The following is a 13,132-nucleotide window of genomic DNA, read 5'->3' as shown; positions in this document are numbered from 1 at the left end:
TGTGTGTGTGCGTGTGTGTGTGTGTGTGTGTTGCTGGAAAACATGTATTGCAAGGTTTGAATCAAAACTTTTATTTTATGCTAGAGTACTTGACCAAATCTCAGCAGCCCGAAAAAATAAGACCCTACTCCCACATCTTATTTTGAGGTGGTACATTTCAGCTTGCACATAATGTACAAGTTAAAGAAAAAGCAGAGCAGATAGTCGAGACGGTATTGTGTCATTGGTCATGATGTGAATAGATTACTCTTCAGATGTTTGTATGTTCATCTGATCCCTTAGATGTTTTGTCTTTGGGGTATTGTGTGTGTAAGTATCTGGTTAATCTTGTCTTTACTTGACTGCAGAATTCCAGCATTAAAAATAGCACTCAAAGGTTAACGTATAACTCAAATTACCTTCTAATCTGTAAATCACTTAATGTGTTCTCCTTTGAGGAAGAATCTGAAACTAAAGGGGAGAATTTATGTTTTTTGGTTTCATGATGGCACCCCGGAGTTTTGCCTAAATTCAACAGAAAACCGAAAATTAATCTACGTACTACGTTGATCAAAACCGTATTTTAATTTGACATTTTGATTCATGTCTGCTTTGATTAGATGACTAATGCACAACTTCTTCTACGTAATGGTCATCTGCCCAAGATCCCCCACATCTATTTAACTGGACGGAAATGCTGATACATTTGACAAATCAGCACTACCAGACATAAAGCCCAATGCCTTTGAAGCTGATATTAAAAGTCAATGCAGGGAGGTAAGGGGCTGTGCTACGTGGGTGGAAATAAATAAAATAACATAACAGTGTGTTTCCATGGCAACATGAGATGGGATTATTGTTATGAAAGCCTCTCATGAGGAGTAGAATGAGTCTCAATGGAGGCTCTGAAGTGGGAGCGAAATATCTGGGCCAAATGGAGTGAACCACCTCCGAACCATAATGGGTATTCCCCTGTTTCTAGTCACTGTCCGGTCAGTTTACACCGTTACTGGGAGGAAAGACCTTAAGCTGAATTGTCTCTGAAACATTGTATGAACAATTGGTGGCCATGTGGCCTGACTCTATTATTGTGATATTAAATGAAAATAAATGTGTTTTTGGAAGATGATAGAGGTTGACTATAATAAACATGTACTAATTTTAGGTCCACAGTGATTTGTGGACTAATGGATTAAGTGATCGTCAGAAAAATAATCATCAACCTTTTGGATATTAAAACATTTATAAAGTTAATTTCCATACAAAAATGGCAGAACATGTTGCTGGTTTCACACTTCCTGCTGTTGTCAAACATTTAAACTGAATTTATTGTGGTTGTACTGACAAAACAAGAAATGTAAAGACATCAGCTTGGACTTTGACATATTTTAAAAACTATTTCTTGATTAATCAAGTAAGCCGCAAAATAGTTGTTATTATGGTGACAAACTAGGCAACTATAAAGAAACGCCAGCAAGTTATAGCAGCAAGTGCATACATAACTTTAAGCAAACTTCTATGCCACTTCATGAAAAATGCAGGAACATAGAATAGTTAATGTAGCGAAATAGAAGACTTATTTTCCTTGGTGTGTAGCTGATAAAACTAATATTGCAGAATAAGCATGTGTGAGATCCATCTGTGGTTCCCTTGTGTAGACCTAAGTCGGGCTTCAAAGTCTGCCATGAACCCAAATGAGCCTCAGTAACGAACTTGATAAACCCATGCAAATGAGCCTGGAAGCAGTTGCCACTGATTTGGACAAAATGAACAAAACCCACATAAAAGGAACTAATGGATCACATTAATTAGAATCCCCATTTGCAGCTGACTGAAGAGTTTACAGATAGCAAATGGCCGTTCTGGTAAAGTTTGGCAGTGCTTTCAGAACAATGGCAGCTTTATTTTGCTTTGTCAGGGCAATTCCCTGCTAATAACACTGTATCATCAAATATGAATTAGCTCCATATTAAGATAATTAAGAAGGGGTTCTGTTCGGTTATTATCCTGCTTGGATATATTTGTCAATGATGGCAGTTTGGGTTTCCCAAAAAGAAGAAAGTGTGAGATGTTTTGAGACAACAAGTCTCACACACTTAATGGTGAAAGGTCGGCATATGGTCCCAATGTGCCAGAAATCAACTTTGTAGTGCCACTGAAGCCACGCAGAATAAACACTTAAAAAAAGAGAATAAAATACAAAGGCAAAAACAGATTTGGAGGAACTTTGGATAGATATGCTTTGGAAAAAAGTTGAAAGCCATGGCCCGTATGTCATTGTTTTTCTTGCAAATAAATGCCGTCCCTTTGTTGTATTATTTAAAAAGGAAGATGCATGCACAGTTTATCTTAGCCAAATCGGTGCAGCTGAATCAGGTTGTATTAGGTCAACATCTGGCAAATACTGTTCTGGTAGGCATCAGATTAGTGTGTTGTCGCTTTGCTCTCCGCCCGTCTCTTTCTTCTATGTGGTAGTCTCTTCTTTTTTCTACCTCTGGGCAGTTGTCCAGCTGTCCATGTGTCAATCTGTCCACCACAACCTTTAATAGCTTTCAATCCATGTGACTCACAATCACAGTCCATACAGGACTTTTTCAGAACCTAAATCCTCTCCTAATTTTCCGAAGCCGGACACAAGACAGCAGAGAATGGAACGCGCACAGTGTACGACCTGGGATGCACCATCTTTCCTCCCTTTGATTAACTCGGGCTTCCCATTTCCAATGTTCTCTTCCTACCAGCTCTTACTGTCCCCAGCCGACCTTATAATGGAAGTAGTAGAGCCTTGTTTCGAGAGGCTCATGAAGGATACTATGACTCATGTAAATGCCTTGTCTGAAGAACTCTAGGACTTTTTGTGAGGCTATGACTGCTGTAGCACACACACATTGTTCATGATAATTAATATATGGACTTGTAACCACATTTTCAATGTATTGTACGTTATTAAAACTCGATCATTTTACATGATCAACCATCCTATATGATATTTGGAAAAGATTCATATCATTTTTGTGTTATTTATTTTTGCTGACATCAATAATGCCCTGTTTATGATTTGTATGTTTGTTAAAATAAGAGTTATTCGCCAATATTGGATCCAGCTTTAAACAGCAGGGTTTTTCCTACTATTATAAATCATGGAAATTGCACAGACAAGTCAATTTTGTTTATTTTTTGGGATACTTAACAATTTGTTTCACTTTCCAAATCAGAACTCGGTATAGATGTGTGTGTGTGTGTGTGTGTGTGTGTGTGTGTGTGTGTGTGTGTGTGTGTGTGTGTGTGTGTGTGTGTGTGTGTGTGTGTGTCAGATCCCCTATGCCAATACTGTAAGACTTGACATGAGGTAGAAACGTTTACGTGCCTTCTGGAAACGCTGCTTCATAGCCGCACATGCGTGTGAAAGGATGTCATTCTTGGACCACACACATTTCCCATTTAGGTGGAGCCTCACACATCCTCAGTCAGTTGTCACAGAGACACACCCACTCAGACTCCTACAGTATGCCAGGCCCACATACTCACTCACTGACCCTTACTCTCCCTGTGGAGTTTGTTTCGCTAACATTTTGGTGTCGAATTTGCATTGCCTCCATCTTTATCCCAACTGCACTCTCTACTTTTTTGTTAACCTTTTGCCATACTCCTGTCCTTCAGTTCATCTCTGTTTTCCCACACTACTCTGAATTTTCTCCGATGTGTCATTGCTACCCATCCGTCTCCTATCCTTTACATGCTTTCCATATGGTATACATAAACGCCACATACAAGTTATATCATCTGAATCCTATTATGTCATACAAATGAATGTTAATATATAAGACATGTCTGCTGGAAAATATATATATCTTCTTCATCATAATCCCTGATGGGAATTACAGTAGGATTATACATGCATGTAGTAACTAAGCTCATTCTCCCTAAAGACCTCCCAGTGATTCCTACTCTGAATAGTTGCTATTTAGAGGAATAGTAGGACATATCATAAGGCAGGTGCAAACAGCTAGCCTGACTCTGTCCAAAAGAACAAATGTACATAGAGTACATTACCAACATCTTCTATGTTGAGACAGAACTGAAAGTGCATTTTAGACATTGTGTGATGCATACAAAGTCAACGGAGAGACGTGAGTGGCACAAACTCCTAAGATTGGACCAACTATTGTAACATAAAGACAAGTTAAAAGGGTTTTAAAGTGCTTTCCTTTGGATTTTATGAATCCATAGAGCTAACATGATAGAAAATACATACAACATTCAAAATTATATTGCGGAATAGACGTTATATTAAATGATTGAATGATGACATGAAATTCAATTGTTTCAAAATGACTTTATTTGATCAAATTTGTGGTAGAAGACCTGTTTTATTTTTCGCTTTAAGCGCCATCTTTCTACACCATATGTTTTGTATCATGTCAGCAAATACGGAAAGCTCATCAGTCTAGAGAAACAAACATTTAAAAGATCTAAACAGCTCACAACCATGACATCTTTTTGGAATTTGTAACAGTATTCAAAAGGCGTTTGTGGAGGAAATATGAAAAAGAAAAGGTTGAGAAACCTTAGGTATGTATTTTCGCCTCTCGGTCAGCAGGTGTTACAATATTAGTTTTGGTTTATTTGAATTCCCGACTGGAGTGTGCTGGCCAAGGAGGACGGAGGCATATCAAGAGAAGCTTTTACAAGTAATGTGGAAAGCGGTCCTGTTTTGTTTTGGAAGATTGAGTTAGGTTGTTTTTTCGGTTTTACTTGTTTGGACAGGCCATGTGATGGAGCTGTCATGTTGGAGCAAGTAATTTGGGAGGTGAAAGAAAAAGGTAAAATATTGCATAACTGGATAGAAAAGTCGATGTCTTCATCCTCAACTTAATCTTTCCTTTCTCTGATAAGACTGGTGACCCTTCTGCTTGACTAACAACTCAATGAAACATGTAGTTCTCATTATAAAGTCTCCTGATGCATTAGCCTTTGGTCGCCCCTGCCACTCCTTTCCTGTTTTCCTGTTCCTGCTGCCATACTTGACTTTGCCTTATCCTCATACGTCTTAAATCTTATGTAAAGGCCTTGTGTAATCATATACCTATTTTAAGTGGAATTCTTGATTCCTCCGATAGCTTACCTGCTCCGCTAAACTGTTGAACCTGTATGTCTGGGACACCTTAATCCTCATTTTCATTGCTGATGTATATCCTGCTCTCCTATAACTTCCAAATAAGACCTTACATTGAGAGGCCTGGGGAGAAGATATTGAGAGCAAGAAAGAGCAAAGAGATCAAGTACTGGGCTCAGCTCCCATCTGGTTCAAATCCAGGGGTCTCATTCTCGCTGATTTCCCAACCAACTCCTAGTATCAGCTCTTCCAAACAGCAGCAGCTTGGACAGCGGGGCTTTGACCCGGCGACCGGGCCACATGCCAGAGACGAGCTGGCTTCTCAGCCTCGGTTTTAAAGCCTGGGGATGTGGAGAGAGGATCGTGGTCCAACCCAAAGCGAAAATCTGTAAAGATTGAAGGACGAAGAGTCAGTGGTTAGATGTTTAGCTGCAAAGATGGTTGGTTTTCTTCTTGAGAGTGCACAGGCCAAAAATAACAGCACACTAATATCGATGGTATTCATTTATTGCAGCAGGTAATGTAGACTCGAGATGATAAGCTCTCGTTTTGAGTCACAATTCACTCTTTAATTCATGCTGCTAAGATGAAATGAGGCTTTGACCAAAGATTCCAAAGCTTCTTTGTGGTTTCTATCTGTATTAGACCCCCTTAAAGTTCACACCCTTCAGATTTTTCCTTTTTTGCCAAAACCACAATCATGCTGCTGCTGGTTCTCCCATTGAAAGCACTGTGTGAGAGATGATGTCATCCTTCATAGTGTTGGGTACTTGGAATGTGGGCCACCTCACCCTACCCTGTCCAGCTGAATGGATGAAAACAAACCCTGTGGATCTACTGGCCGGCTTTAAGGGGCCCCACCTCTGGTGCTGGTAGCCATCTTCACTTTGGGGGGCCTTGGAGGCCCAGCACTTCTGCCTGACGTCATGGTAGCAAAACCATTATCATGAGATTAGTTTGAGGCAGAGCACAAAGCTCTACGCGCTATGGCATCTCATCCTCAATTTTTTTGTCCTGATCCATTTCCAGAACCGCACAGCCCCTTTATTTGTTCTGTATCCTTCCTCCATTTCTCTCATTCTCCCTTCAACTTAAATGTGCTTCTCTTTCCGAGAATTTACTTTTTCCTCCCAGGCATACAGAGACTCATTTCCGGGCCTCATATGCATTTCAAAAGGTGCAGGAGGCTCCTTTTACTGAGCGGAATAATTGAGCCGAGCAGCAGGGTGAATATTAAAACCCTCCTCTGTGGAGACCAGTTCTCAGTCAGACAGTGGGGGGGTCAGACAATCCAATGTCGCTGTGTAAACTCAACTCATCCAATGATCTGCAGTCACTGCTAAACATCTTTGGCTCTGTATTGATGTAGTGAAAACAAAACAAAAGGGATAGTCGGATTGTGTGCTGAAGGATGGGGCTGGTAGTATTCATGCGTCTCCCAGTGATTACTTTGAAAGAAGACATTTTGGGATGTGGAGTGACTACCAACCAAAACACTATGAAAAGAGACAACCCAGTATGTTTTATTGAGGCTTATTAGAAAATACCACAAAGTGTGTAAGATGGAGTTAATAAAGTATCACTATATTCTTACCAAATGCTATTGTGACAATATCATAGAGTTTACTGTTGTAGTTTTCACAAAATACTCACACAGTGAGATTAATGATAAATAGTAATGTGGATACAGCGGATAAAGGTAAACAACAGAACAGCTAGAACAGTCATAACAAAACACACCTTATTGTAGTGCAGCCTTTAAAACCAGGAAAGAAAACACTTGTCATATCTCAATATCCAAAGTCAAAGATGAAATGTATTTCAATATCAAAATATAATATACCCGTAATTTTCGGACTATAAGCCGCGCCTTTTTCCCCATTTTTCGACGCTGCGGTTTATATAACGGTGCGGCTAATCTATGGATTTTTAGAGCTAACAGCCACTAGGGAACCTCCTAAATCTATGGATTTTACAGGTTACAGTCCACCACCTTTAACTCTATGGGCTCTATGGCCGGTCCGCGCCCCCCACCTTTAAGCGGCGGGCTCCAGCAGGAAAAGCTGGAGGCCGGAAAAGAGTGAGACAGGTAGCGCGCAAAAGTAAAAGTGGAACCGAGAGTGGTACGAGAGACAGAACGAGAGCAAGACAGACAGACATTACGAGAGCGAGACAGTTTGTCCCCGTACCACTGGTTGAAAACCACTGCTGTAGATCACTGCCGGTACGTGCGCTGGGAGCGCACCGTTTAAGTTTGAAAGTTGAAAAGTTTGTGTGTCTGAAACGCTATGTGATACAGTACAGTTTACACAGCACAGTACATGTTCTGTAGCTACTATTGCACTAAATGGTAACACTTGAATACGTTATGCAAATATGCAACTTGTTTGTTGAAATGTTAATAAATGGGAGCTTCCTCAAACAGCCATCTCTTTCCCGACAATCCCCTCTGTGCACGAACCCTTACATATGGTAATTAAACATTAAAACGCCTGCGGCTTATAGTCCAGTGCGGCTTATATATGTACACATCATTCAATTTAGCTGCTGCGGCTTATATTCAGGTGCGCCTTATAGTCCGAAAATTACGGTATATATATTTCCTAGCCCTGATATCGTCCTCTTTTCTGGGTATCTTCACCAGCAACGTGAGAACCAAGCAGAGAGGACCGGGCTCTTTTTTTCAGCAGCGGGACTTAAAGAGAGAGGCGGGTTTAAGACTGAGGGTGAATGAATGTAAATTGTGATATAATTTATGAGAAAAATAATTAGTTTTTCAGCCTAAAAGCATATCCACATGTTCTAGTAGACAACAACAATGTGTGCAATGGTTTCAAGACAAATACTGTGTTGCTAAAACGGCCTCCTTTGTTGTTGCAGGATGAACTGGACCTCACGGACAAGAACAGGGAGGCCATGTTCGCTCTGCCCGATGAAAAGAAATGGCAGATCTACTGCAGCAAGAAGAAGGTAAGTTGCTCTCTGCTGTGGTTTACTGTTCATCAGCTCTAATCTCTGGCTGGCCCTCAGTTGAATGGCTGCCTGAAGCCACAGTTTACAGCTAAACTGTTTGTAATTCATGTTATTGAAGAGTAAAGCCCATTTTGAATCACGCCAGCCCCCTTTCCAGCTCCTCTTTGACGTAAACATGTGCCCATTATTACATTGACTCTCATATTTTTCTTTATGCACATACAGGACATACATGTAAACAACACAGTTCATTGTTTCAATACGTTCAATCTCTAGATCTCCTTCCCCACGTTGGAGAAGGTCATTTTCCTGTGCTGTTTAAGAATTGTCAACATACCATCGGAGCACTAGAATATTCTGGTTAGCCCTCTCTTTCACCCCTCTCCCCTCGCCAAAACATCTCTCGTTCTCTTAATACCCTTCAGCGTGTCTCTCCACAACAACTCTGGTCTCACTTTGTGGTCAAAAACCCAACAGGATATGACATTGTGCTAGGAGAAAAAGGGGAATTGAGCCCCCCTCTCTCAGTCAATAGCAAATTGAATAAATAGCAATAAACCCTCCCTTGTGTCTCTTTGCTAATTTGTTTTTTGGATGAGCTTTTTCTGTTGGAAGCGGGGACGAGGATCGGACCCCTCCTTTCTCTTTCCACGGCAGGCAGGCTCGGCTTAGCTGAGATGATAGGCTCTGACAACCTTTTTAAAAAGGAGTAAACACACATCGCTGTGTGTGTGTGTGTGTGTGTGTGTGTGCACGCGTGAGTGTGTGTGTGCACCTGCATGTGTAAAAGTTTGTACTTGTATTGAGGCCAGCATTGAGTTACGAGGAAAAAGAAGAGCGGTGGAATTGTGGTGTGTTTAGAGGGATGTCAAGGCGAGGATGGAAGCTGGAGCGCCACACCAGTTTACAAGGAAATGCAATACGGGTCAAAATAATTCAAGAGGAGGATGTAATCGTTCTTCTAATACATTATGATAACTTGCAATGTGCTGTAGTAGAGGGAAGGAATTGTTGGCAGAAGGTGCTTTTGCATTCGTGAAGCCACATAAAAGGAGCCAGTTCAATAATACTCCTATATCAGTTATTACATATTTTACTGAAGCAACCACAGATGTTTATGAAGACTCTTTGTACTGCAGTATAAGCTAGTGGAAACCAAATTTGGCAGCATCATATTGGAACAAAAAAGGTTTGCAGTGCGCGCCTAAGCCGGTTTCAGAGGTAGGATATATTAGTTTGTCATTCCTGCCCCATTCCTCCCAGTCAGAAATCATTTCCTCTCCGAGGCTAAGGTAGAAAAAAAAGAAACAGCCGCGTGTCCAGGCCAGGAAACAGAGAGCAAAACCCGGGTAACATTGCACAGCGGAAGGGCCGCAGGAAAACCAAACAAACCCCTCATTCATGGAGAGGGACGCCGTAATGGAGAATGAGGGGGGAAAACAACTGGCGTGCAATATCGGAAAATAACCTGCCTTTCTGTGTGTGCATGAATAATGTCCTTACGTGCAACACACCCACACAGACATGAAGAACCACATAAATGTAGGAAAAGACGCAGGTTTTGAAGACATAACCCACACACACACCACACAGAAGTGCCCTGTATGCATGAAAATGACAGGATGACAGTGATTTTGAATGGGGAGCAGAGGACAGCAGAATTTACCCCAGCCGCTCCTGTCGGCGAAAAACACTGGTCCTCTTGTTTGCTCCAGCCAAACGACGGCTCCAGTTGTTGTGGTTAGATAACACTTGAAGGGAACAACTAAGGGCATGACAGAGGGACAAACTAACTTTGTTCACCTGCAACACAAACTGCACATTTATTGTGAATCACTGCGACTTTGCCAGTTCCACTTGTTTACTGGCTGGTCAAAACCACATATTCCAAATCTAATGAATCTTATGTTTTCACAGAACCTGAGGAGGTAAATGGTCAGGCTTATAAAACCAGCTTGATATTTAAGTTCAGATATTGATCGACTCCTATATGCAGAGTTTTCACTAGAACTGCTGTCTAGTTGGTTTGACCCAATATGGCTTCCCTGTGTCTTTGTGTAAGCAAAGATGTTTGAGCCTGGAGGAAAACCCTCAATTTGCAAAACTTCTCAAAACACTGTTGGCAGACTTCATGCCCAACCACCGATCCATACCTCACATTGAGGTAAAAGCCTTACTTTACCATTCAAGGTCTATGCCCAACCATTATCCCCTGTTGAGAGTTTCACAAATCTTGGGTTACTTCTCTAGACACCACCATCTTAGAACGAGTCTAGAAGAGAACCTTGGATTTGTAAACCTCTCAAACTGTTGCCAGACTCGATGCTGGAAGGGCCTTTACTAACCTTACTTTTGACAATTCAAGGTCAATGCCTAACCATAATTCTTTATCTAGACTTTCGCAAATCTGGGGTTACTCTTCGAGACACGACCAGCAAAGAAGCTCTATTGCAAAAAATTGAACATTACAAGCTGTTCCAATGGTATAAAATGGTACACCATTCCTATCTCCTCACAGGGTAGCTAGCGTGCAGTGGTTGTATTGGCGTGCAGGTGCTAAAAGAACCTGCTGCTGCTGCTCGAAACAGGGTTGATAATCAGTGACATACATTTAATGTTCATGCTGTGCCAAAACAACAGACTAAAGAGGCTAAAGGATGCAGGATGCACTGCATGAGAATCAAGCTAATGTTTCTGCTCTTGATGGTTCTAAAGACACATTTAGCTGGAGTGTGATGTACTGTATGTTTAAAGTGTGTTTTTAGTTCCCTCACTGATTCCAAATCACAATAATAAACACATTCAATATTAACAATCCAATACACTGTGAGAAACCTCTTGGACAGCAGAACATGATGATTACATGTCATATTCGACGCCTGTCATATCTTCAACATCTGTTAAGATTTTTAAAAATATTCAACACTGGCTGCCTTAAGCAGAGGATTCTCTGTGGGTTTGTTGCCGCAAGAGTTCCTTTTCATATCACACAAAATCATTTCACTGTTAATGTAAATATATTGTTGAATGCAACATTAACATTAACATTCAAGATCTATAGACCATAAGCCTCTCCAACATCAAAACTCTTTAGGAATAGTCACATACGCAACTCTTCTCGCTAATAGCAGTCAGCAATGAAGTAATGGAATTAGCGTAAATATGGTCTCTGTGTACCATGACTAACTCGAACATCTTGTCCAGGCCTTCAAGCTTTATATAATCTGACCGTATCTGCACCTCTGATCTCAGCCACCCAGTCAGCCACAGCCAGGGGGTTTGTGTGTCTGTGTGTGCGTGTGAGAAAGAGTAGACATCATTCTCGGTAAGCGTGAGAATGAAGGGATGGCTTGTATACATGTTTAGTGTCCAATGAAAAAGTATTGGCGTGAGTACATCTCTGCATGAGTGAATTGCATTCCTGTCTGTGATGGGTGTGTGTATATACTTGTTTGTTTGTTTTTCCAAGCCTGACTCGTGTCCAGCAGCCTCCAGGTAGAGAACAGGATGTATCATCTAATAGTTCCAAAAAAATCATTCAGTGCTGGGAGCCAAACACGCTCTCCGGAATCTTATTAGTAGTGCAGCACTGACACACACACGCTGTGTTTTCAGCCAACAGTCACACAATACGGCCCTTTATCAAAACACTTACACACAATATTTTCTACTGTCAATTTCCCTAAAAAGAGGATTTTCTGAATATAATCTTTGCTGTCCGAAATCATCCAACCACGTGTTCTACTCATCTCTGTGAGTGGAATGCCTTGCTTAAAGGTGACATGTCATGCTAAGCACGTACCCGGAACTAAATGGGCCAATCCGTGGAGCCGTTACGTTACGTCCGCGGAGCCGTTACGTTACGTCCACGAAGCCGTTACGTTAAGCCCCCGTTGATTGGTCCAAATTGACCATTCCACCTCAGTGCAGGCAGCTCTGCTGATTTCTCCTCCCTGGCTGCAGGCTGATAACAGACAGTTGGGATTGCGGCGAAATTCTCTCTGCAGACCCATTCTCACGGTGTTTATCAACCTATAAACCTTTTTCTTACTCAATATCAAGCCACACTTATTGTTTTTATTTTGGCTGTGACTTTGTGTTTGTTCAGGTTGAGTTTGGCTGTGTTTGGCTGTGTATCGCTAAACAAGGAAATCACGGAGGGGAGGGGGGGGAGGGGAGGGGTCGCCGTGTGTGCTGTGTGTGTGTGTGTGTGTGTGTTGTGTTGCGTGTGGGTGTGTGTGTGTGTGTGTGTGTGTGTGTGCTGTGTGTGTGTGTGTGTGTGTGTGTGTTGTTGTGTGTGTGTGTGTGTGGGAATTCATTTTTTTATCTATTATTTGTGTAAACTTTGTCAACCCCCCTGTGTTTGTCCAAAAACGGGGTTAACCTTTAATGCGGGTACGACTCCTACGTCGTGTTTGATGTTGCTCAATGCGTCACAATGTCGGTCCTGTTACCCTACGTACATCGCTAGGTAGAATACACAATATGACACTATACCATACCACAAGACACGGTGAACTACGACGACGACCTGTAGGTGTTATGCAAGGACAGACGCCGGTTGGTCACCCCTAACAGGTTGTAAGGTGTCTTCGGTTACAGAGCGACGGTCCCTTATAAATTAGATACCTTCGGCCCTATATTTCAGAGTGGTTCTTTTCCGCTCTTTACTGGCCCATCTATAAACTTAAGACCTGCTAATACATTGCCCGGACGCAAGCAAATGTCCATGTGTGCCAAATCGTCTGTACGAGTTCGTCCTTTATCAACCGGACCCCAAGTGTAATCAAAATTACTACCCGCTATTTCGTACACCCTACTAATTCTGTATTCGACGACGGTTCTCCTGATGTTGCACACTCTACGTATGTCGATACCCGTGCTAGTCTCCGCCGCGTACATTCCCTCTCCACAGTACCGGTAAAAGGGTCGACTATATTAAGAGGTTAACAACTCCATATGATTTATCTTTTTACATGACACGTTAAAGGTTTGAGTGTAACCAAAGAGTACTGTCGTAGAGACAATTTCAATACACATAACGTCGTCGCTTTATAAGTGAAA

The 13,132-nt window shown here is 41.7% G+C and overlaps 1 protein-coding gene across 4 annotated transcripts in view; it reads left to right on the top strand.

Moving 5' to 3' along the window:
* The window catches only part of daam2 (dishevelled associated activator of morphogenesis 2), a 74,914-nt gene that overhangs the window by 16,649 nt on the left and 45,133 nt on the right, over window positions 1-13,132 (top strand). For all 4 annotated transcript variants that reach the window (XM_010781769.1, XM_010781767.1, XM_010781768.1 and 1 more), the window contains exon 3: window positions 7,976-8,065. In XM_010781769.1, coding sequence (XP_010780071.1) covers window positions 7,976-8,065 — 90 coding nt within the window. The remainder of the gene's footprint in view (window positions 1-7,975; window positions 8,066-13,132) is intronic.

This window comes from Notothenia coriiceps, unplaced genomic scaffold (assembly GCF_000735185.1).
Source record: "Notothenia coriiceps isolate Sejong01 unplaced genomic scaffold, NC01 NC01_scaffold00023584, whole genome shotgun sequence".
In the NCBI taxonomy this organism is placed as follows: Eukaryota; Metazoa; Chordata; class Actinopteri; order Perciformes; family Nototheniidae; genus Notothenia; species Notothenia coriiceps.
This window is presented reverse-complemented; position numbering and strand designations above follow the sequence as displayed.